The sequence below is a fragment of the Thermobia domestica genome, chromosome 9 (genome assembly GCF_964235325.1).
Source record: "Thermobia domestica chromosome 9, izTheDome1.hap1.1, whole genome shotgun sequence".
Lineage (NCBI taxonomy): Eukaryota > Metazoa > Arthropoda > Insecta > Zygentoma > Lepismatidae > Thermobia > Thermobia domestica.
In genome coordinates this window covers 99,537,844-99,564,720 of record NC_137462.1, presented here as the reverse complement: position 1 = coordinate 99,564,720, position 26,877 = coordinate 99,537,844, and the positions used below count along the sequence as shown (strand labels likewise).

Sequence of the window (26,877 nt, the reverse complement as noted above, 5' to 3'; positions counted from 1 at the left end):
TTTTTTCTCCACCAGAAACCGAACCCGGTACTTCGTGCCTGAACGGTACAAGTGCTAGCCGCTAGACCAGCTAATAGGGCTGTGTGCTTTGCCAGTGTCGTAATACGTTGATTTTGAGTTCAACGTCCTGTTCAGCACTGAGGCTATATGAGATGTGGATCTACAGATTACACGTGGAATCCGTGAGCTCTCGCCGGAAATCAAACCCGGGTCTCCCACTCCAAAGGCGAGTACGTTAACCGCTTAGCCACGAAGGAGCTCAGGATAATAATGAAAAGTCTTTTGAAGATATTCTTTAGTACCTGTTTCATTTCAACAGATGACGTGACGTGGTTATCATGCACTATCAATGTTTAAGTTCGAAAAAACAATCTCGAGATTCACTCATACAATTTTGTTGAGCTCGGTGAGCATACTCTATCCATTGGTACAATATGTGTATCATCTTCGGTCAATTTTTCCTCAACTAAATGCTAATAATATCATTTACTTTTATTTTACTTCAGTCTGAAATCTGTGTTTCATATTGTGAAGAAGGATACATTCTTCAGATGAAAATCAACACTGTTTTCCACAATAATAAATAAATAAATAAAACTACTTCGTTGAATAATACCGTGAGTCAATTACAACTTTAAGTTATAATTAAGAAGGACCCAAAGCACTTGAACAAAAATGCTCTTTCCGCTATACCTGTATGCTTACAGTGCGTGATGCGTTAACAATTAAGACGAAATTCCAACCGGAATCCGGAAGTAAGGCATTTCCGCTGTGGGCAGGGTCTGGGTAGATGGCAACTCTTGGTTCTAACCTCAATACATATACTCTTCCAGTGTTGTCTGTCTATGTAGAGAGAGAGAGATTTCACTACCTTATGAAGAAATACAATAGTGGAAAGTAACGCAACGCAATGCTATATTCTAAGATTTTTTTTATTTTTAAAAAAGGAACTTCTTTTTAATCAACACGCGAATCTTAAACGAAAGTGGCTTATCGTTCTTCAAAAAATTATGTGATGTGGAATTTACAACATTAACTTTCAGTTTCTTTCTTCCACATTATGCAAACATGTAGATTAATTAACCAATCTGACCACTCTTTAAAACTATTTTTCTTAATTTATGAAAGCAAAACTTGCTGACATAGTTTTCGTAAAATGATGGTACAGCAACATTTCCTTATTGCTAGGATATCCGTATTTTTTTAAAATATGTGTCTCTGTGCTGCACTGATCTGTTAGTTTAAAAATATATATTGGTAATATCTTCAGTAAATGTCGTACAAAAACAAATAAATAAAGAATGTGATATGTGTTTCAAACTATTTATAATATAAAATCATCTCAATTTGTGAGTAACGCTGACCCTTTCATACACAGCAACTGAGCTGTGCAACCGAGTTGTGCCACTAGTATGAACGGAAATATAAACCAAGGATTGATAGCAGACACCGACACTTTTTTCCTTTTCTCTATTTCTCTATCTTTCAACATCTACATTTTTTCTTGGCAGTGTGACGGAATTGCCAGGGCACATAAGAAATATATAGAAATATATAGCACCTACTATCCATTTCATAAAGATAGGCCCCTGACTTCGCGGTGCCTATTCCAGTCAAAACTTATACTGCATTGTCGTACCTCGTTGGAATTGTTAGAATGTTGTCTTTTCAATACTTAAGACATACAAATTTTCTTTGTACTGTGTAGTGAGAAAAAAAATAAAAATTAATGAAAAAGTGCGTATTTTTTCGTACTTTTTTGGTAAATCAATGTTTATAGGACTATATCTCGGAAATGAGATAATATGAAATAATTTCCTGTGCACGATATGTAGGTGCATCTATTACCTGTAAGTTCTGAAAATTTCATTACTCAACACGTGGTAATTTTCTTGTTATTCAGTAAAAAGTGAGACATCATTATCTCTGAATTGCTGCGGTGTATTAACAATCTGAAAAAAAACTTTTAGAAAGATCTTAAAATAGCTTTTTCAACCAAACTGTTTTGACTTGTTTTAAAAGATAAACAATCACAAATATGACATTATGATTATTTCTGCTTTGCGCCCTTCGCTATCGCAGTTTATACGGAGTGCTACGTTGCCACATTTTCCTGGCGCGTATAGACTCTCAGCCGGACGGGTATTTAAACTTGTCACGCACACTGTCCGGCACTTTTTAGAGATATTTTTAAAATGTAATGTCTACACAGATTTTAAACCAATTTCTTAGAAATTAACAGGATATACAGTAAATGTACCAAGTGTTCAAAATTAGAAAAGCAAACTCTTATCTTGTTTGGATTTGCATGTGATGGTCCTCGAAAATTTGTTGCTTTTTGTCAGTTTTTCACTTATTGCACGCAGTACAAAATACACTTGCACAGAAACAAAAACATGCACAAAGTTTATTATATGATACAACCTTAGTTGATATGTAATATTGAGTTTACACTTCACAGAAAATCTGTTTTCAGATCTAAGAGCTCCAAGCTACATTAGAATCTGCCTTTGAATAGGAATGACGCGTTTTTTTTTTCGGCGCAGCTTCAGGTTTACTTGAAACAGAGTTACTATCTTGTTCACTCCCGGATACGCCACTGAGCACAGAATAATCAATGTCCTTACTATTAATTACTAACTCATAACCGTCTGAGTCGGAGTCATTCATCAGTTCTGCAATTTCATTATCGCTAAACATTTTGCCTCTTCTTTTTGTAATACACCGTGCTCGTGGGTTTTCTCGGGGTTCTCCCGTTTCCTCCCACTTTCTTCATTCCACCAATTCACTCATCTCTCATTATCACCGTCTCCTTTAGCCTAACCGGCATAACCGTGGGACGTTAAACTTAAAAAAAGATTTCTTTTTGTAATATCACCGCTTGTGAAGGAATATCCATTTTTTTTCAATCAAAAAGCACAAGATATACTCACAAAAATATAAATGCCCATTCGTCCGTTTCATTGCAATGAACCCATATGATGTGAGTGTGTGTGGAAGTTTTTGACGCCTACGAACCGAAGGGAAGTGTTGAAGATTTAATCAGTGCGACGTGATTAGACGCAAATACAGCCCTCGTCACCTACTCATTGCATTGTTTACTTTCGTTGAAAGAAAACAAAGGACTCATTCTGTGTTACATTCGGCAGGGGAATTGATCGCAGAACTTGGGTGAACAGAACACATGATTGCCAAGGCTACAGTACATTTCTTTTTAACCTTTAACATGTTCGTAAGCTGGAGTGTGTGTATACTGATAGATCTTGAGGTAGAAATGGAGCCATTGTTTATAAATATTAGGGAAGATAGCAGGAGCAGCGATGAGTCAACAAAGCCATGACGAAAGTGAATGAAGTAAGTAGATTAAGAGATGAGTTGTTGAATGTGTTTCATTTTATTTCGATTACATTGAGATGTGTACACTCATGTCCAAAATTATTGTCGCATATCTATAACTGTCTTCTTGTAAGAATATAATTTGATAATGATTTTGCAGGGTACTTTTAATACTGATACTATATGTAGAGTCGAGAAATGTATATTTGTAATAAATTTCATAGGAAAAGAATACGAAAATTAGCATGAGTAAAACAAAATGTTCCTAAATGGATAAGAAAATTTTAGTTTCGTTTTATTGTTCTTATTTACTGCTCTTTTGACATGAAATTTGCCACATACATGTCTTTGCCGATTATACACATACTAACATTATAAGAAATACCAGGCGAATTCGTTATCAAATTATTTTCCTACAATAACATATTTATAGACATGCGACAATAATTTTGGACATAAGTGTGCATGCATTAATATTTTTATGATGTTGTGAAAGCTTATAATAAATACTTTTCCTATTACATTCTTATGAAGTAGGCTTCACGCTACAAGCTTCCTGAACGCGACAACAGTGCACGACAGCGTTGCCGCACTTCCATTTACTGTATGCTGTTTCTTCATATAAGCGCGGGGACTTTAAAGATTGGGTTGCAACATGGCTCACCGCTTAACGCAGAGAATATGTTGAAGTAAGTTAAACATTTTTTTTAAATAAATACTCTACCAACTAAACCCTTTTTTGTTTATAGTTCCAAATATTTGGAACACTAGACTTCCAAATTTTCGAACAGTGTTTTGTACGTTTCTCTACCTACCGTGGTAAAGGAGATCAGAGCGTCGTACATTTGTTTTAATTACACAAAAAATATCAAGTGATGAAAATTGAACTTTTCACATCTTACAGTTAATGGATGCATCTACATACTGTACACAGGAAATTATTTCACGTGATCTCTTTTCTGAGATATAGCTCTATAAACATTGATCTACCAAAAAAGTACGAAAAAATACGCACTTTTTCATTAATTTTTATTTTTTTCTCACTACATAGTACAAAGAAAATTTTTATATCTTAAGTATTGAAAAGACAACATTCCAGCAATTCCAACGAGGTATGACAATGAAATATAAGTTTTGACTGGACGTCACGGCAGCACCGCGAAGTCAGGAGCCTATCTTTATGAAATGGATAGTAGGCTAATAGGTTATATTGGGCGTAGATCCACGGCTTTAATTCAAACCACAGTAGCTATCATTGGGAATTAAACCCGACCTTCTGCGCAAGCAGTGAAGTTCTAACCACTTAGCCACGAGGAATTCCATCGATGTATGTTTGGTTCTGTCAACTACATATTTTTCATCCTTTATTTATTTTCTTGGTAGTTGAATAATAATAATAATAATAATAATAATAATAATAATAATAATAGGTTCACTGGGCAAATATGAGTGGCTGGAAATCGGATGATTAATATACAAAGAATATACATAATAGACGACTAGTTAGGTCCCTTTGCGTACGTTGCATGTTACAGAAAGATCAGAATTGTAAAGGAAATTCGGAAGATGGTAGCAATATAAAGAAGTAGGCAACAATATATTTTGGTATGTTCATCACAGGGATGATACCGCATTGTAACATAAAATATAGGAATTTAGTCGTTTTAAGACAGTCGAGATCTTCAGTATATGATGTAAAATAAGCTAAATTTTAAGCGATGAACAATTGTGCTTTTTTCGTCTACGATTAGTAATCCAAGTAAGAGTTTGTTTGTTTGTTTGTTTGTTTTGTTTTTTTTCAAAGATACATTGTCAACCTTGTGCTGTGGCGGCCAATGCAGTGTCTCCATACATCTTCCATTCAAGACAATACTTCTTCACGAGTGGTGAATACTGAGAGTTGCTCCAGACAGTAGCAGTCCCTTTTCTAGTATGAAGGTTCTAATTTAAAGCAATGTTTCAAAGCAGTGGCATAACTCGGTGGCGCAACTCAGTGGTGCGTATGACAGAGGGCTAAGTCTTAATCGCCGCTCGTATATGCTTGCTGTATCGATAGTGATGATTCTGAAGTTAAACATACTTTGCTGTTTATTATTAACTCAAGAGCCGTATTAAATGTAAATAAGGATGTAATTACTTATGTAAAACTTGCGAGTATTTATTTCATGTCAAGCACAATATAATTTAGTAAGCAACATGAACACAGTATATAAACTACAGACAGTTGTTCCCGTTTATCTTTAGGACGGTGCAGTATTTAACAAAACTTTATCGCCAACCCGTATGAAGCATAGCCTACTACTATTAACCGGCTGTAACCATATTTAGATTTAAGTATTAATATTTGTGTAACCACAGGTTAGTTTGTGGGCAAATTAAAAAAAAAATAATTAAATGTAAGCAATAATAACTTTAACACTTAAGTACTCGCGCGGAGTGTATACAGATCCCCAAACAGATAAATTTTGTGTTGCTAGCCAGAAGTCCTGATGCAGAAATATTTAAAAGATTGTCTCAAAACGAGTACAAAAAATCTAATTGCAGCAAATACTTTCAAAAACATGTCTAGAGTTATGCTACATTGTCTTAATTATTTTTATAAAAAAACTTTATATATATTTTTCATTGTAAAAAACTAATATCAATTTGGGGGGTCTATTGGACCCCCGCGCGAGTACTGCTATCACAAAAAAGGGCGCGAGTACTTACTGGTTAAATTAAGGCTCTTCAATAAGCCCACATCATTTTAAAAAAATAAGTAAATACTTTAAAGACAATGAAAAATATCGAACATATAGAAAGTAATTCAGATAGTATCTACAGAACGATATTATATGAGTAACTGTTTTCAAGACCTTTCGTCAGTGGCGGATCTAGAAGGTAAAAGTTGGGGAGGCAGCTAAAATCCAAACTATAGGTATGTCATGAGTTTACTATAAACTTTCAAAAATGAATAAATAATAATTTAAACTATTTTTGTCACTCAAAAAACTAGGAGAGCCTAGGTCCCGGGCAAAATCAGCCATTGCGTTTCGTATAGTATATACATTTGGATGCCCAACAATAATGACCTCATAAACTGCACAACAGAATTTTTGGTCTATAAGTAAAGGTTTGGAAACGCTTATTAGCTTATTAGACTTCCAAACTATGTTATGCATAAGTGTCGAAATTCTTACAGAATAGCTTTGTCATCTGTTAACAGGTATCAAAGTGAAAACGGTAAGAGATATGCAGATGTGTTTTTTTTTTTTTTTTTTTTTTTTGCAATCGATTCAGCGTCCCAAGAATAGGTTCCAAGTACTCCGTTAACCCTGTATTCAAACCGGAAGTGGTTCAAATTAGCCCCTTTCGGTTCCAATGTTTATCGCCATAAAACGAAAACAGTAACGGATAGTAAGAAGCAGTTTTTTGTAAACAATTCAATAGTCTCTCAAGTCAATACAATGACTATCCAGAACATTCTACCGAAACCGGAAGGGGTTCAAATTTACTGTTACTTCGGGTTTCAATACTGATTTCCGTAGAGCGAAAACAATATATGTTATCAAGATGTAGATTTATCAATCGATCCAGCGTCCCAAAGATAGGTTCCATGTATTCGGTTAATCCTCTATTCAAACCTAAAATGGTTGCAATATTACTCATTTCTGGTTTCAAAGTGTATTATCAGTGGTGCTATTCTAATTTTTTAACAACCGGTTCTCTCTCTCTCTCTCTCTCTCTCTCTCTCTCTCTATATATATATATATATATATATATATATATATATATATATATATATAGAGAGAGAGAGAGAGAGAGAGAGAGAGAGAAAGAGAAAGAAAGAGAATGAGTGAGTCCACCAGGAAAGTACCATATTTTTAGGAATGATAGAATGGGTCATGACAAGCAATCGATCGAGATATCAATGAAAAGGCACTTTATTTTGTACACATTGCTTCGAAGGCATGTAGGCCTATCTCCAGAACTAATAAAACATCGGAATCATTCAAAACTAGATAGGTAGCGCACGTAATAGGCATTAGATGTGTATCACGTTCATTGTCGGTTCTTCCCAGGGCCGGGGGCCTAAGTCCCCCATTTTCTGATTGACTGAAATAATTTAAGGTATTATTTATATATTTTTGAAAGCTTTTATATAAAGGTAACCAAGAAAGTTCTGTTGCTTTTTCACCCACCATCTTCGAACATCGATATGTCACCTAAGACGTACCTGGAAGATCAAAAGTAGTCCTCAGCAGCATCGACGATCTTCTGTCAATGATCTGGAAGGCCATGGATTCCATCGCGGTGGAACTTGGTGGGCCGTGAAGTAAAGAAGGTATCAAGTCCATTTTACACCTCTACTAGGATTTGAACTGACGTCCCCTAAGGTGATTGTCCAAGGAATGGAACAGGTGATAATCAGACGGTGCATTGTCCGGGGAGTATGGCGGATGCAATAGTGTTTCTCTTTTATAGTCCCACTGTATTCACACTGAATTATAGTCCTAGTTCCTCACATGTCTGGCCACTATTCGCCTTCATTGCTGCCTGAAAATCTTCATTTTGCACATGTGATGGTCTTACGGCACGTGGTGCGTCTTCGAGTGTTTCGTCACCGTCCTTAAACTTGTTAAACCACCGTTGCACTGTCTGCGTAGTCACGACATCCTCACCAAAGGCCTGGCATATCTTCCGCCTCGCTGCAGCGGCGTTTGGCCCCATTTCAACTCGTACAGCATACACGCCCTTATAACGTTCTGTGGAAGTCCCATGTTCACTCTGTCTTTACGCAAGTTCACCGTGTAACTGAACTGCCACAACCAGGTAGTATGTTAGATATACCTACACCAACAATTGACCTTTGCTTTATCTCCATTCGCATTCAAGGGCCAATTGAACACAGATCTCCACAAAAAGCGACAGCACTTTCTTGGTTAGCTTTATAGTAAATGATATAACTATCATAGTCTAGGTTCTGGCACACTGAGAAAAAAATGTATATGGCATACGTAAAATCGTATGTTACATTTGTAAATCTTGTAGTTTTTAGACTTAACATACAGCGGACGTATCACTGAGAATGCATGTTTTATAATATTTTCTATATAAGTGTTTCATCTGTACGTACTTTCCGTATGAAGCAATATAGGCGGTCAGGATCTCACATACAAATGGACGTATATAATATATAGCTGACGAAGGTAACATACATATATGTATGTAATATAAGGAAGACTTAGATATCAGACATCCTGCAACGGCATGATGTAACATCTAAGGGCAGTGCCTATGTAGCATACGGATAACCTATGCTCCGTACTGATTTCTGTAGTAAATATAAGGATTCCGTATATTTGTACAATACCACTGTCCGGAGAACGGATTTTTCTCATTGCAGGCCCCTTCCAGTTATGACGTTGTAGATCTGCCACTGAATCACAGATCATAGTATCCCGTACAAAATCCTGGAATTCATATTCAATTTTTAATGTGGTCATTCAAATTTCTGTCTGCCCATTGAAGTGAAACAATTCAAAGTTGCTTGTTTTCACAATACTACAAGCGAGCGGGAAAAGTGCAGAGGTGTTTTCACAAATTTGTTTGGCTTCTTTCTTTCACTCTTGGCTAGGTCAGATTTGTGTGTGTGTGTGTGTGTGTGTTTGTTTGTTTGTTTGTTTGTCTGGGTATAACAAACGGTTCTGCGAACTCGAAATATTTTAACAACCGGTTCTAACGAACCGGTGCGAACCGGCTGAATAGCACCACTGTGTATCACCATAGAACGAAAACGGTAACAGATATCAAGAAGTGCTTTCTTTTAATCGATTTAGTGTCTTTAAACAACATATCATGACTATCCACAACACTCTATTAAAACCGGAAGTGGTTCGGATTCATTATTACTTCAGGTTTCAAGACTGATTTTCATAGAACAGAAAAGGGAAGAGATGTCGAAATGCAGTGTTTTGCAATCAATTTAGCATCCCAAGAATAGGTCCTATTTACTCTATTAACCTCTATTCAATACGGAAGTTGTAAAAATCAGCCATTTCCGGTTTCAACGTTTATCGTCGTAAAACTAGAACGGTCACAAATGTAGCAAGAAGTGGTTTCAGTAAAGGATTCAGCGTCTCAAAACAACATAATGTGACTACCCAAAACACACTATCAAAACCGAAGGTGGTTCAAATTTATTATTACTTCCGGTTCCAATAGTTGTTTCCGTAGAATAAAAACGATAAATCCTACCAAGATGCGGTTTCTTGCAATTGATTCAGCATCCCAAAAATAGGTTTCTTCTATTTCCTTAACCCTTTATTTAAACCAGAAATGGTTGAAATAAATTATTTTGATTTCCATCTTTATCGTCACGCCATAGAACAAAAATTGTAAGAGATAGTGAGTATTGGCTTTATGATATGGATTCAACGTCCGAGGAACAGGTTTTATCTTTGATCTTGTTACTCTATTGCAACCAGTACTTATAGATGCACTACTTCAAGTTTGAGTATTAAATTGACATAGTTTGGAAGTCTTAGTTTCACACTGTGAAACGATACTTACTTGTTTATTATTTTCGGATTTCCAGCGCTTGTTTGAAGTCGGTTAATAATTTTTTAAAAAAAGTTTTATTTTATGCTTTTTGGTGCGTTTTTGAAGGCGCTTATTTTTCTTTTAAATTTGTTTAACTTCTCCATTTTTTGGGTAGTTTTAGACAGATATCTAAACTAAAGATAAGTCACTAACTTGTTATTAAATGGGTCGGCCTACGAAACATGCGTGAACAATAATATATATTTTTAATCGGTCTACGCTCTACGGAATTATACGTGAATACATACACAGTATTAACCCTACCAGCTGTTGAAGAATTACATTAACTATAACTAGCTCCAAGGACGATTTTATCATCTAGCTCCAAAACCTATAATAAGACCCTGATTATAATTTATGTGGAACCAGCGAGAAAGTATACTCCTAGAAACTAAAAAGAATAATCAAAATCGACACATGTCCGTGAACATGTTCACAATGGAGAGAGCTATTTACGTTATTAATACTGTCACCCATTGGGGAATTTCATGGTCTATCTCCGAAAAGTATCTACAGATCCGCACGAAATTTATATGGAACCACCGGGAAGTATATCCTTTCAATAACAACAGAATCACTAGAATTGATACACTTATGTACCCACAACATACAGGATGTCCCAAAGATCCCCTGACATATTATAACTCTGTTGTTATCAGAGTTACAACAAAATGTCAGAGGGAAAACCGTCTCCAAATATGATGATTTTAATCTAAAGTGAAGGCTTTTTTTTTTTTTTTTTTAATCGGACCCACAACATAAGTGAGTGAAGCTACTATCTCTTACACGAACATGTAGCTGACCAGCCCCCATTTCAAACAGTAACCTCATTCACTGGGTCCAGATAAATGGCAAGATTGTATTTTCATTTAACATTGGCCACATAAAGAATGTACAACCCAAATGGCTAGTCCGATTTAAAACATTCCTTCACTTTAGATTGAAAACATCATATTTAGTGACGGTTTATCCTCTTACATTTGTTGTAACTCTGATAATAATAGAGTTACCCAGTCAGGGGACTTTAGAGACACCCTGTATATTGTAAATTGGCCGAATTGATAGCCTCCTCCTTTTCCGAAGTTGGTTAAGCAGTCGAATTGAGCATCTCCTCCCTTTTCGAAGCTGGTTAAATGGTCGAATTGAAAAGCTACTCTTTTTTCAAAGTTTGTTAAACGGTCGAATTGAGGAGTTCCTCCGTTTTCACAGTTTGTTAAATGGTCGAATTGAGAAGCTTCTCCTTTCTCGAAGTTGGTTAAATGGTCGAATTCCGAAGCTACTCCTTTTTCAAAGTTGGTTAAACGGTCGAATTGAGAAGTTCCTCCTTTTTCGAAATTGGTTTAAAAACTGCCACCATGGCTTCAGGGATTGCACACCGCGATAAGAAATGAATCATGTACAGTACTTTTACTTTTGTCAAATATACTGTTATGTTTTCTAAATAAAGCTGAAACTGCTTTAAATAAATTAATTATTCTCCTCACAGTAAAAGAACACTGGCTTTTCTCCTCCTTTGGTATTTCTGTAAATATATAGGTTACGGTAATATGATATATTCTTTCACAGTAGTTTGAGGTCACCGAATATTAAGTCTCGAAGATACTGTTAATAATGATCGAGACATACACATGCTGAGCAGGAAATATTATTTGAATAAGAAATATGATGCTCTGTTTCTATGCATAGAAACACAAATTGAATGGAATTTGTTCTTCATGTAGAATGCGATTCACCTTTGTTGCATTTTTATTTAAGGTATGCATGTATTAGCTAAAACTCTTCCGTCACTTTAATGGCTATCCGTTTCCGAAGTAACGATTAGGAGCTCAATTAGGATTTTACGTTAAATTACTGGAAATGGACATTAGGATCTAAAAATAATAAACAAACAAGATCTTAGCTGAGGATTTGAAGCCGCAGCTACATAACTTGCGAAATAAAAGTCCAGTTCTTCGCAAACTTGGCATGCAAGTAAATATTTAACCAGGCAAAAAACGAAAAGAAATATTTTTTTCTATATTATTATTATTTTACAAATAACTTCAAATTTTAGTTGCAACTACGATGGCTAAATCTACGAAGTTAATTTCTGGAGCACAAGTTCCCCAACGCCAACATAGTATACATATATTTACTCAAAGTTCGTACTTTCGTTTTTTTTTTGTTTTTTTTTTTTTCAGTACATTATTGCACCAACAATTTCATCAACACAAACTTACATTTATCTTCACTAACTTTATCATAAAACGTTTTGAGCATTGAATTTAACTTCCATTTTGAACATCAATGAATACGGATACATTTATTTCCTAAGCTTTCTTGATTTCCATGAAGCTTTTTTTTTTCTTTTAATCAAGACGCAAAATTGTTATGAGTATGAAACCCAAACTATGTACTTATTCTGTGACATTGTAAAAAAGCCAACAGTTTGCAGTTTCTTTAATACGATACTCAGTCAAGAGATAAAGTCATGAGCCATCGATGGAATTAAAACCGTTATCCTTATAAACAAAGCTAAACACGTTAATTACCGTCCTATGCCTAGGCTCTACCCAAACTATCAGAGCATTTAATGGTTTAATTAAATTTTAAAAAGAATGCAGTATCATAGGAAAGACAGTTAGTTGAAATACTTGTACAATATTTATATTAATTCACTATTAAACAACAGTTTTCAATTATTAACTGCTTTAGTAAGGAAGGTCTCCCGATCACGAGAGAAGAGAAGGATTTCAGTTCTACTCAAATCAATCAAAGTTACTGGTGCTTCTCAAGACTTTCCTAATCACAACTAAGCTAAGACCATGATTATTCTCTTGAAAATACCTAGGTTACTACACGGATATTCAGAAAGTCAATTTTCCTGCATGTGTGATTATTTGCACTTTGTTTCAGTTTCTTTTGTCTTGACATCGACCGATTTTGAATTTCCACATCTTTGGTGCACAGGGTCTTGGGTTTGATTCCCAGTGGAAGAGCCTTGAAATTTGAATGCATTACAATGGTTTGACTTTCTCCTTAAATTGTAGGTCCACGTCAAATATAGCCTCGGTGCTAAAAAGAAAAAAAAGGACGCTAAACTAGAATCAACAAACTGAATTTCTGTTACATCTATTTTCAAGAAATGAATCAGTATCCTTGATGAATATTCAATGGTTAAATTATGCTTAACTTTCTGGTCTCTCAAACTCATTCGTGAATGTTCGATCGCCGAACTTCCAGATACATAAGTTGTCAATTTATTAATAGTTTATTATTCTACAACTATAAGTCTAAAACTCGAGTTGTTAATACTTTTACTACTGAAAATCTATTTAAAAGTCCATTAATAATAATTAAGTAAACGTGCTATTTCTGTTTCTTAATTTTGTTTATTTTCAGATGTATATTTTTTGTTTCCCTAAAAACATTTGTAGTAGTTTCAACTTTCAATGGCCTTGCCATGTACTAGCATTTTGTAAATAAACAAGTTAATTATTCTCTCGTCTTCACCTTCTTCTCACAGTTTATGGATGGCATCATCACTCTGGCTTTGTAAAACGATAACACTTTAAAGTAAATAAATCCACGAAATTCAAGTTTGTCTAACGGATACCTTATAGTGCACTAACTAAAATTTATAATCAGATTATACAGAAAGCAGATAACGGATTTATGTGAATGATTCTAATCGCATGTTGAAACGCACATGTGGGAGTTAGGGCAAAGTGCCGCACACATTGCGTTTAGCCCCATTGAAGTAAAATAGCGCCAAAACTAGACCGGAATAAAAACGTACGTACGAAACGCAATCGACTGTCTGTGCTGGCACTCACTCATCAACGCTTGTAGATGAAATGCAGTTGCATGGGATGTGTATACGATCTTCAACCTCGATACAATAAATAACAGTAGATCATTCAGATATACTGTATGAGCGGCACCTGCCTGGTGAGAAGTGGCAGTGTGTGATGACATAGTTCGTGCAATTACATTACCATTATCGACAATAAGGAATAGCTACTTTGTCCGCCACTGTATATTAAGTTCCTCGAAGGGAATTATGGTTCGCTAGGAAGTTGATGATTCGTAGGAAACTTGCAAACAAGAGTGAATTATGGCTAATACAGTCTCCATTGTCAAAGAAGATATTAATATGAACAAAGTTAATGTTCAGTTAAATAGGAGTAAGCATTCTCTACTGTCTGGTATTTTATTTTTAGTATGATTGAATGCAATTTCAATGCATAATTTCATTGCACAATTTTACGTTCTGTTCTAGAAACATGACAATCTAATGACTTAACATTCTTCTTAAATGTTTATAGCAAAGATATGGTCGTTATATAACAAACAAATGTATAATAATAATAATAATAATAATAATAATAATAATAATAATAATAATAATAATAATAATAATAATAATAATTATTATTATTATTATTATTATTATTATTATTATTATTATTATTATTATTATTATTATTATTATTATTATTATTATTATTATTAATCCATAAATAGTTACTTCTAATTAGATGACAATACTTATAAAAAAATGTAACTTCATACAATTCTGTGAATTTAAATTGAATTGGTTTTAAATGCAACATACACAATCTTGTTCAAAAAGTTCTGTCCACCGATCTCACTTGAAAAAACCCATGTTGGTGAAAGTAAATCAATTGTAATTTGGCCGTTTACTATTAAGGATTTTATATTTCTAGGCTTTTGGCATCTAGGCCATTTAGCTCATCACCATTGACGGATGACGTCCCTCGGCGAACACACAATCCGAGAAAAGGGAAGGGAGAAAGGATTGGGGAAGGAAGGAAGCGGCCTGGGATCTATAAACTAGGTACCATCCCAGATTTTTCTTGTGTGAATAAGGAAAACCCAGGAAAACCTCATTCAGGATGGCTGGCCTGAAAAAGCTTTTTACACTTTTTCGACTGAGTGTCCAACCGGAAATCGAACACAGCACCTCTCGCACTGAAGACGAGAGCGTTAGCGACTACGCCTCTCGGGCCCGCTTTTGGCTGTTTAAATAGAGATATTATAGACCCTGTTTCCCCTTTTTACGCTCTTTCGGGCCCCCTTCTGGGTGAAATTTTAGGAAAATGAGGATTAAACACACACACACACACACACACATACACACACACACACACACACACACATATATATATATATATATATATATATATATATATATATATATATATATATATATATATATATATATATATATATATATATATATATATATAAAATAACCTAAAGCAATTGTCTAAGGAGCATATTTATATACGTATATAGTAAAATTAATATTGTTGCAATTGTTCAATTTCCAGGAAACATCCAAGCTTGAAGCGCGAAGAAAATAAAAGTCAATATTTCCGTAATCGGTATTGTAAAAGTTTAGTTGTTTAGTTGTATATTTTTTCGCTATGTTAGTAAGAGATTTGTCGAATAATACAAATTTTTATGTGAGATCAAAAATTGTTCCCTTTAAAAAAATAAAAAAGAAATAAAGAAATGAAAAAAAGAAAGCCTGTCGCATTTTAAACCCTATTTTAAAGAGAGGTAGGTGGTCAATTTTTAGACAAGGCTGTACATTTGATGGAGTGATTAACTACTTAGTAGCTACAACTAAAACAAATAACCATCTAAGATTACTGTAAACAAAATTAAAATTCTTACATAATCTACTTCAATTATATAGGATTTAGGATTTAGATTTCTGTGCTTCCGGTATCTATGGCTATGTTAGCCCGTCACGTTTGAGGAATGACGTCCGTCGGTGAGCACACTATCCGGGGAAAGAGAAGGAAGAAAGGATTGGGAAAGGAAGGAAGCAGCCTGGGACCTATATGTTAAGTACCACTCCGCATTTGCCTGATGTGATTGAGGAAAACCCAAGAAAACATCATGACCGACAGCATATAAAATCATTATTCGAGGGCATTCAGCCGGAAATAGGGTATTCTATAACCAGAAAGAGCTCTCTCGTGGCTGTATACTAGGGTTGTCATACGCTTCTTCGGCGCGGGTGACCCGGCTTCTAGTTGCTCCCTTCCCTGAGTTTGAGAAGCACGTTTTTTTAATAAGTTGTATCCTAATATAGTAATTTAAAAAACGAGAAGCTCTCATATCGATAGACAATCTTGGCCCCTCCCGCTCGCAAAATCTGAAAGATTTTTACTATTTTTTAAAAGAACTTTTGTTTCACAATATTTTAGGACTTGTAAGAACACTTGTAAAAACTTGCAAGTTTCGTGAAATGATTATCTACCGTTCAAGGGCGCCCATATTGTGGTTTCCAAGGAGGGGCAAGTATAAGCGATGTTTCAAATATAATCTCAAATTTTGCTGTAAAAATGAAAATTCTATTGGGTTTTCGATATTCTGAAGTACAATTTCCCCTAGGGGGCGATAGCCCCACCTTGCCCCCCTGTTGGGCGCCCTTGCTACCGTTCCACAAGTTATTATATATCCTCTATTTTACATGCAAGACTATTAAAAGAAATACAATAATCATTCAAAAACTACTTGATTTTCTTCCTTTCTTTTTCTGCTTCTGGAAACAAGTCCTTTATTTTGCTTATCTATGATATCAAAATGATGAAGACCATTAGTACAGTCCGCAGCAAAAAACCTGCAACATGAGCATGTAAGTTTATTGTGAAACTACACCTAACAACACAGGGAAGCAACATAATGTCTAAGTGGCACGAATCACGCCAGGAGAAACTTCGGCGTCTTCCCCTACACATTTATTTTCGGGGCAAAATACTTCGTCCTTTCACAATAAACTTACATGCTCATGTTGCAGGCTTTTTGCTGCGGACTGTACAAAGAATTGCAGTGTATTTCACACATATGTAGTGGCATAGTGTTAAAAAAAAAATGATCATAGTTCGAAACATGGTAGATTTTTCTTTCCTTTTCTTTCTTTTCACTTTCTTTTTCCAGCCTTCGATTTTCTCAGTTTCCAACAAAACATGGGAACGATTTGAACCGATGATGAATTCTTATATAAAGATCGTGTTTTCAATATTCAGATCCATAATCTTCTTCAAAATACCATTTTAAACATAGTTGGGTAACGAGTACTTTGGAGGGGATGTATGAGGACAACCAACCGTAGAATGGTAACATTTCTTGTTTCAATGAAATTTTAGGGCTTTATGATATCTGTTTCGTAATTTCAAATCACAATGGACTTTAGCAATTGCAATTCGTCAGAGCATTGTTTCCATGTGCTTTTTTTTACGTTAATTATAACACAAAATTTCGCTAATTTACAAAAGATTTTTTAGTCATTCTGAAAAAAAAAAATCTGCGGTTACAATCCATTAGAAATAATGCCTTCATACATGACTTTTACTCAGGCGATCACCATAGGCATATCATATCAATTCTCGACGCCGTTATTTATTTATAGTTTTCTAGACCGTACTTCATTACTTTGTATTTGAAATTGTTCTCCAATTGCCTCAAGAGGTTAAACCAACGTTAAAGATTTGTTTCCCCATCCGGGAATCGAACTCGAGATTGTCATTTTTTTTTTTTGCCTTTCACTGGAAAATTATTATTACTTTTTTTATTGTGTGAGTATTTGCTTGACATACTGTGATAATACTTAGGTCATCAGTTTAAGTATGTAATAAATTCACCTTTAGTGACGTCAAAAATTGTTATACTGAGAACACGAGATACAAAATATAACCAAGTTACAACAGTTAATTAAATTAGTCCATCAGTTATAAAATAAGATATATAATTAAATAATAATAACAACAATAATAAAAAAGTGTGGTATAGAAAATACGTAATGAAATAACTTGCCTGCCATTTCCGCTCGCTCCTGTTTCGATGCATTCCTTCGATCCCGCTCATTCGCTGATTCAATATGCAGAAATATTCCTCCACCGATAAGCAGATAGGTGAGGAATATTATAAGTAAAGCAAACCATTCCTTTTTAGACATCATTGTGACAAAAAATTTTGATTAATTGTTCTTGATAGAATAAATAAACAATTCAAAAGCAGGCACTATAAAACAAAACTGATTTCAGGAAATTATTGAAATTATTGTTACTTTCTAATTTTTTTTCAGTGAAATATCATTAACACAGCTGGATGATCACTTTTAATATTCATATTTTGATTCCCCCACTTATCAATATTAGCCATCACAATATTGTTTACCCCCCAACCTTCAGCGAATGTGTATGTAATGTGTGAACTATATCTGAGTTGTGTTCTGTAATAAACACATGTTGAGACACCCGCTCTCACACACACACGCACACTGCACCACCACACACACGTTATCCATGTTACGCATAGAGCACGGATATACACTGGAAAGCATAATGCCGTGTGACGTCACAACACTGAAGGAACGTTCCTTGAGTTATTCCACTCTCCCTCCGCAAGGTTCGTTCGTTCCTTTCTTTTGCTTTTTTTTTTCTTCTTTATTCACCAACACTGTCAACAAATCAGATCTCACGTTTACTCTTTCGCATTGCACTACGAGCACCAATCATAGTGAAGTCCTCGTACTGAATTGTGCTCACACTGCTGCAAAAAAAATACTATTCTTTTTGTAATAAAAAAGTGAAATTTTTAAAGATTTTACGAATAAAAAGTACATCTTCTTCTATGCAAGTAGCTTTTCTTTAAAAAAAAACAAAAAAAAATACAAATCATTCAATTTTTCATAGTGCACCATTCACTTCCTTCACTGAAAGTATTGTACGCGCAATAAAATTCTTTCTCAATATACTGAATGACACACACACATCATCGATAACAAATGATCAACTATTCATATTGGTGTTATTTTTCTTCAGACGGGGACTTTACGTGTGTTTGGCTACAGCGCTGGAGAAATGAATGTGTAGTAGCCAATGTAAATCAGAACAATCACTTAAAAAGAAGAAGAAACAAATAAGAAACCGAACGAAACAACAGCTGTGAAGCGTTAAGCTGTTAATGGCCGCAATTGTCAAGATATAAAGGAAGTCCATGGTTCTTGTTTTACTTCCCATACAAGAAGAACTTGATCGTTGTTATAGTAGACGTGACTGCGGAGGATCATCTTTGTAGAACAATGCGGAAATTCTTTAATCAACTTCATCATTCTATATGAAGAAAACAAAGAAAGAAAGAAAATAAATAAACATGTCGTCATATAATGAAAAAATTTAAATACTACAGTACTTTTATTCTTGCTTTGCTGCTTCTCTTTCCTAAGGATAATTGTTCTTACGCTTAAGGGAAAAATTAAAAATGAGAACAGAAAAAAAAAGGTGCATCATAATAATAATAATTTAAAACTGGGACAAAAAATGGTGTACCATTTGACACTCAAATCAGGTTTTCACTTTTTCTTCTTGTTGTTCCTGTTATTCGTTCTGTGGCCAATCTACAAGTATATACTGGAAAATTTTAATGACACAGCTATTGTCCATTAAAGAGTCAAAGGTCTTTAAATGCAGTAAAGGAAAGGTTAACAACGAATCTTTTGCCAATACGAAAACCTGAAGGTAAATCGTGCATTGACACACTTGATTGCATACTGGATTTGCACACTTCAATTTTTTTTTTTTTTTTTTTTTTTTTTTGGTATTGCAAGAAGAAATCTTGATGCTTGACGACCCAGGAATATTCTTTTCACAGACTGCCGCCATACTTGTTTGCTTAGCTCAGTTCCATTAGTTAACATTTAAAATAGCAATATTTAGCTCACTTGGTCATTTGATACAGCTAAACAAACTCACAGCTATTTCAATGCGAATGAAGGTGTAATGTTTAACATACGTAAACTATCCCTATATCCACGATTTCAAGAACACATAAATATCGGTGATTCCAGTTTTCAGGCTCGAATATGTCTATGTCTAGCATAGAGTGTAGATTATGGTATAAAATTACCAAACAAGCAAACACGTACTCATAAATAAGGTCGATTTAGAAAACAGAAATGCTGATAGAAAGCTTCTGGTCTTCAATAATAAGAATCCTTACAACGGAATAATAAAATGTCATGTCATTTTATGAAGTACTCACTTGAAAATTTGAGTAGAGGTTTTGAACCTCAATATTTCCTAGGTACAGCTTTGTTCATAAATCATATTGGATCTTTTGGCGTTTAGCGCCCCTTGCACTGAGGCTATATGAGAGGTGGCTGTATAGTTTAAGGTGGAATCCGAACCACCGTAATGCACTCAAATTTTTCAACACTTTCCCACCGGGAATCGAACTCCGTGGTGGGCCCCCGTGCACCAAGGGCGCGCGCGCTAGATACCAGACTAACGTGGAAGGCAAACTGTTTTCTTATACCTGATTGTAAGTTACTCAAAACCACACACAATCCCTGAGATAATCCCGCACAGAAGACGCCGAATTTACCATTTTAAAGACTACAATATTGATCTTCGGTTATTAAATACTGAAAAACGAGAAGTACAATTTTATCTCACTTATAGTGCTGTTATGAGAAAGTTCCCAGAATTGAAGTTAATTCATGCCATATTTTTTCTGTAAAATTACACTGGCAAGGTACAGTCATTCTATTGCAGTAAGGTATAACATAAGCATATATCAATAAGCATTGTTGATACTAAATATTGATTTGTCATTATAAAGCTCGTTATTTTAATGTTCAAGATTACTTTTTAACATCAACCGTATTGCTTAAGTTACGAACACTGTAATTTACGACAGCCCTGTAGCCAGCACAAAAATGTAAGGGGGGCGGTAGAAGTTAGGGGGATGATCCAACCATATTATAGTTCATTTGCAAGCCTACCGTGAAAATATTAGGGGGACAGTAAAAATTTAGGAACGGTCCGGCCCCCTGTGGCTACGGGCCAGGTTTACGACGGTCCTACTTTAAAACAGTGATTCGTTGAAAAATTTAACAGTTCATGAATAAAATGTGGTTATTTTAAGATGCTGGGAGACAAGGCAATCGAAACACTCATTGTTACCCTTATGCTCGGTCTTGTTTCATGGTAGTGTAACATATGTAATATGCAACTTTTTGACCTATGGGCTTTTCCAAACCGAATTGGTTAGGATATAAATTCTAAAGTTGCTATTACAACTCTTTTCGTAGCCTTGCGACAGGCAATCAGTATGCTTCGAATACGTTGATTGGCTAAATACTATACAAAGCTGAGCTTGTAGTATAATAACTAAAAGGTTAAAAATAGAATAGATAAAAAAAAGAGTTGAAAATCGTCATAAAGACAGATCCAGGACAAAATAAATAACATTGCTTTCTTAAAACCATAGTAATTGAATATTTTGGTAGTGAAAGGAATTAATCGCATCAAATATAGCTTTCGTGGAAAACAAATAAACGAGCTTTTTCTTTTGAAAACAAGAAGAGAAATAGAGAAAAAGAAGAATGAGGAAAGGTAGAGTAATGTAATTGAATATGTCCGTATGCAAATCATTCCCGAGAAGCTTGCAAATTATTCCGTACTTGATTACCATAAGTTTTAGAACAACAACAATCAATTTTGGCCTTTCCTTTTTTTCTTTCTTAACCTCCAAATACATAAATATGTGGCTGAAATAACAATAGTATTGCCTTAAGGCATTTTATTTCTCGAACAGATCTGTAATTAGCCCAACTTCTTTACACTGAGACAAAAAAATGTAGGTGGCGTACTTAAAAAGATAGATTATATGCGTAATTCCTGTAGTTTTTGGACTTAACGTACAGCAGACGTATAACTGAAAACGCATGTTTTATAATACTTTCTGTATAAGTGTTCCATCTATACGTACTTTCCATATGAAACAATGTAGGCGGTCAGGATCTCACATACAAATGGACGTATATAACATATAGCTGAGGAATGTAACATAAGTATATGCATGTGATATACGGAAAACAGTTAGATGTCAGACATCCTGCAACGGCGTGATGTAACATCTAAGGACAGTGCCTATGTAGCATACGATTAACGTGTGCTCCGTACTGATTTCTATAGTACGCAAGAGGATACCGTATATTTCTACAATATACCGCTGTCCGGAGAATGGATTTTTCTCTGTGTAGGGGACAGAAATGAATACTGAGGGAGCAAAGACAAAAACCTCGTAGAACACCATAAAACTATTTGTTTATTTATTATTGATAGAATACGTAACAGGGCTGCAGCTTGTTTTACAAAGGATATACGGCTGGACCTCGATAACTCGAATTTTTTCACGTTCCCTTGAACTCTCCATAACAGTCAATGTTAAAAGTCGAATGTTTAAAAATTACAAAATCGATCATTCGAATTTTAAGGGTTCATAATTATAACTCGAACTTTCATATCTGCGAACCTCTACAAGTCGAAGTTTACTTCTATAATTCGAATTTATCTTGATGTGACCTCGATAACTCGAAGCTATAGCTCTATGCTTTTACGTAATTGTCATAGATGCTACTCCTGTAATGGTTGCTAATGTATACTGTAATTGTGTTTTACTCATGTCTAGACATGAAAGCCCTCCTCCAAACAATCTATGTGCAGTATTTTATATTCACTATTCATCTTATTTAATTTAAGAGAGTTTCACAACTTCAAATTCTAGAAGTTGAACAAATTTAACTTTGAGTTGTGAAGGTTAGAGTCACTTTCAATGAGGAACGCAGAACCTCAGTATCTCGAATTTTTGTTATGGTCACTTTGATAACTAGAACCTCGATTACTCGAGAAACTCGATAACTCGAATTTTTGTCTATTACCTTCAGTTTCCAGTTATTGAGGTTTCACTGTATAATTGTACTGAGAAATATTTTTGTGTACAAATTGAAGAGCGCGAAGATTCATTAACATACATTAAAAACAAAATACAGTAATACTTATTTCAACTCAATTACACATTTTTGAGTGTTATATGGGAAATATTTGGTGCATCTAATAACAAGCATATTTTACACAAAAATGGGTAAAACGCGCTAAATTGAATTTTTAACGTTTGTAAATAAAGCAGCAAGAATTTCATATCCAGTTTTGAGTTGATTTAAAAATTCTTTACAACATTCTGTTTTAGAGAGGGGTAAAAAGTAATTTAGAATCGATACTGCCCGTTCAAATAACTATTTGATATTGTGGTGCATTCAGTGCACAAGGGAATGAAAACCATTTTGGGGGTAATTTTCCACATATTTCATCTTTAAGATCTCTACCTGAAGCTTCTTGGAGAGTTTAACTCACTAACGTCTAAACTTTGCAAATAAGTCTTATAATGTGAAAAATAGTTAAATTTGCCATGCACTTGCGCGTTCCGTACAAAGTTTCTCTATTTTTTTCACAATTATACCTCTATTTTTTTTTTGTAATGTCACTTGATTCCCTTGTGCTCTGAACGCCTCATGTAAGCATTTGATATAATGATTAATGTCATATCCATTATAAGTATGTACTATTATCCGTCCAAGGAAGGAAAAGCTTTAAATATCCACCATTTTTTTTCTCACCCGTCGATTGTACAATGTTTTGATAGACAAGCTTACGAGAAAGTAGCTACGATCCTCATTAACAGTTCATACAATATTATGAGACGTATATAAAAGATATGTTGGGAGAAAATGTGAGATAATTAATACTGGAACGTGTACAGAAAAGAAAGATTGATAACACAAGGAGTAAGACAGCTTTGCATTGAAGTCACTTGTACCAATTTATTTCCGCAATTTCTGAAGGATATCTGTGTCTAAAATATTGTTATCCAAATTGATAAATGATAAAAACTAGTGCGGAACGTAAAAATATCACAAATAGAAAAGAAGATGCAAACATTCGATTGTTAAACATTTATTGATATATTAGGAAAAACAAAGAGATTTCCTCCATAAATGTAGGGTAAGTTGTTGGGCTAGTGGGAAAAACAGACGTCATTTTGTACCTATCTACCATTTGATTTTCTCACATTGTTCCGCTTACGATTCTCTTCATCTCACGTTTAGGTCTCTCCCAGTGGTTCCAACCTTGTTTACCTGGCACCCCCTTTTATGAAGTAAAAATTACATTAGGTATGAAGTATTCAATTGCCACATTGTGTTGTGTGGCATGTTCTTTTTAGCAATAATGCTCTCTGCCCCGTTCGTTTGGAACGACATTTGTCAACCGTACATCTAGCCCTCGAAGACAAATTTAAAGATTTTTCTATTGTAAAAAGAAACTCGCCGAAACGTATGGACTCCTTTGGAACTTTTCACGAGCAAAATGAGAACTTGTGGAAGCATCATATAAATTTTCTCTTCCAATAGCCGAAGATGAAAAACCTCAGACTATTGGTGCGACTCTTATCAAACCAAGGCAACCAAAATTGTATTTGGGAAAGAAAACCAGAAAAAATGACAAAATATCATAAAAAACGACAATACTGTTTAAAGAATTAATGAAATGGATTTAGAAGATCAGGTAAGTTGAAAAGGTAAAAAAATAAAAATAAAAAAATAAAAAAAAATAAAAAAAATAATTTTTCCCTGCAGTGTGAAGATTCCACAGACATATCTCAGTGTTGTCATTTTCTGTCTCTTTCTTTCTTTCTTTTTTTTGCGTTTATGTAAAAAAAAACTGATAACTAATAAAGAAAACTAATATTGTCATTAATAAAATGGCTTGTTTCCTTAAACATACTATTTCTTCACAAAATAAGTTACAAGTATTGTTATTCAATAAACTATTAATAGAAAATGAGACTATTGTAATATTGGCTCTTAAAAGAAATCACGGTAAAGTAAACCTGTCCATGGTAAATAATAGTCTATACTACTAAGCTACTTGCATGATTCCATATTAGACACTACAATCATGTACAACAGAGTCGCGCTTTTATGCTTTCGAGCGACGATAGGAGAGAAGACAGATGATTGTGAAAACATTCGAATTCAAGGTTTCAATGGATTTACAATGTTTCATGGTACCTACATGCCGAAAGCGTGATATTTGAACGTCCATCTGCCAATTCTCCACAAGAGGCTGTACCATTCAACATATTCGTATCAAATTCCAACGTTTAAATATTTCATAAGATTCTCCAGGGGAGGTTTTCGAACTTTCTTCCAATCTCCCAAAATAAGAATAATTGGCTGAAGGATGAACATTTAAAACAATGCTGTTTTCTCGGAAATGGCTGTACGATTTTGTTTCGTATTATGTGTAGCAATATTCCATCGATAATCCTGATGTGATGATAATTATTATGATATAAATAACTATCTGTCTCGAAAAAAATTCACAAGAGATAGTTTACTCTCGGAATGGGCACTTTTTGAACTATTTTCTCAAAAATGACTCAAGGGACTTCTTCATATTCCATAAATAGATATTTCATTACTAACTTGACGATACAATATAACTCATTAGCCCTAAAAACTTCCAGAAGAAGTAGTTAATTCTTAGGTGTGAATTCTTTTCGAATAATTTTTCTCAAAAAAGAAAAAAAAGAAAGAAAAAAAGAAAACGAGTGAGGCAATTTTGATCATATTTCATAAATAAATGTTTTATCATTAACCCTACAACACCGGATAAGTCATTGGTTCCCCCTCCCGAAAATTCACAAGGGGGTAAGTTTCTCTATAGAGTTTCTCAAAAACGACTCAGGCGATTTTGTTCATATTTCACAAATAAATATTTCAGTAATAATCTTATAATACTACAGAAATCATTTCCCATGAAAATATCCACAAGAGAAAGTTTATCTTTTAGTGTTAGTTTTTCTTTCTTTTTCTTTATTTTTTTCAGTTTTATTAAATACGAATCATGCTATTTTGTTAGTATATCATAAACAAATATATTATCAATAACCTTAATGTATGGCATAAGTAATTTTTCACGAAAAAATCCATTAGGGGTAGTTTAGCTTTATGGAGGTGAGTTTTCTTCACACGGTAAAAAATAAAACAGCAAAACATTTTTTCTCGGCAAATAGTTCGAAAACAAAGTGGTGACATACATTTTGCACATTTTGTACATACATCTGGGACATACTTGGAGAACATAGTACACATTATGTGTCATCTGGAGGTGTTCAAAGAGTGTCGGTAATGTGTACAGTGTCCAACTGTGTCTGAAAGTAGTTTATTTTTGCAGTGTGGACGATTTTTTCCGCAATAGCCTCATAATTTTGTTCATAATTCATAAACAAATGTTTCAATAATGGTTGCAACATAATATGATTTAGTTTAAGAAATTGCAGCGTGAAAGTTTAGTGCGGTAGAGTGTACCTTTCATTTCTTTTTTCAACATAACGTTTTGCTACATAATTTTTGATACGCAAATATCATATCTGCATTCATTAACAGTTACATAACTTTTCTTAATTAAAATTTTCATCTTATCTCTGTTTTGAATTTTATAATATTAACTACGTAGATATTGTATAATGAAGGTTGTTCTCATGGGGAATAGAACTCAATCTGGAAATACCATCATAGATACCTATAATTTTAATTCTAACAAATTGTTCCTGAATGTTACTAATTCAAGGTAAATTATCTTCTTCCTAGTTGTATTCCCACTCTTAAGTTTTCCCAGTGTATGTAACAAGCTGGTTTTTAATTGTAATCGTGTCTATTGCTATGGTTAATTGGAATAAATGTTTCATATACAATACATTGTTCGTTTGTGTTGTGCTAAAAACATTTCAACGAAGTTATGGAATCAAGTTTATAAACTTGATAGATGTAAATTGTGATCATTTTAGTCTTATTATTAATACGGCATCTTCATCTTAGTTCAAATTTTTAACGTGTACTCACACAGAGATTTGGAACACCAATTTGCCGTATTTGTCTATGTAAAATGGATATATATTTTTTCATTTAGTTTGGGAAAAATAACCAAGAATAATTACATAGTACGATAAAATTATATACATAAAAATACTTCTGATTTATATAAATAGCAATTCAGTACTGAAGATTCAGTTAGATGTATCATTTGATATATT

At 34.3% G+C, this 26,877-nt stretch overlaps 1 protein-coding gene across 1 annotated transcript in view; it reads right to left on the bottom strand.

Annotated features, from left to right (window-relative positions):
• LOC145694883 (open rectifier potassium channel protein 1-like) overlaps positions 1-26,877 on the bottom strand; it is a 180,783-nt gene that overhangs the window by 129,463 nt on the left and 24,443 nt on the right. Inside the window, exon 2 of the mRNA XM_081771598.1 lies at positions 17,752-19,052. Within this exon, the coding sequence (XP_081627724.1) occupies positions 17,752-17,896 (145 nt within the window). The 5' untranslated portion in view covers positions 17,897-19,052. The remainder of the gene's footprint in view (positions 1-17,751; positions 19,053-26,877) is intronic.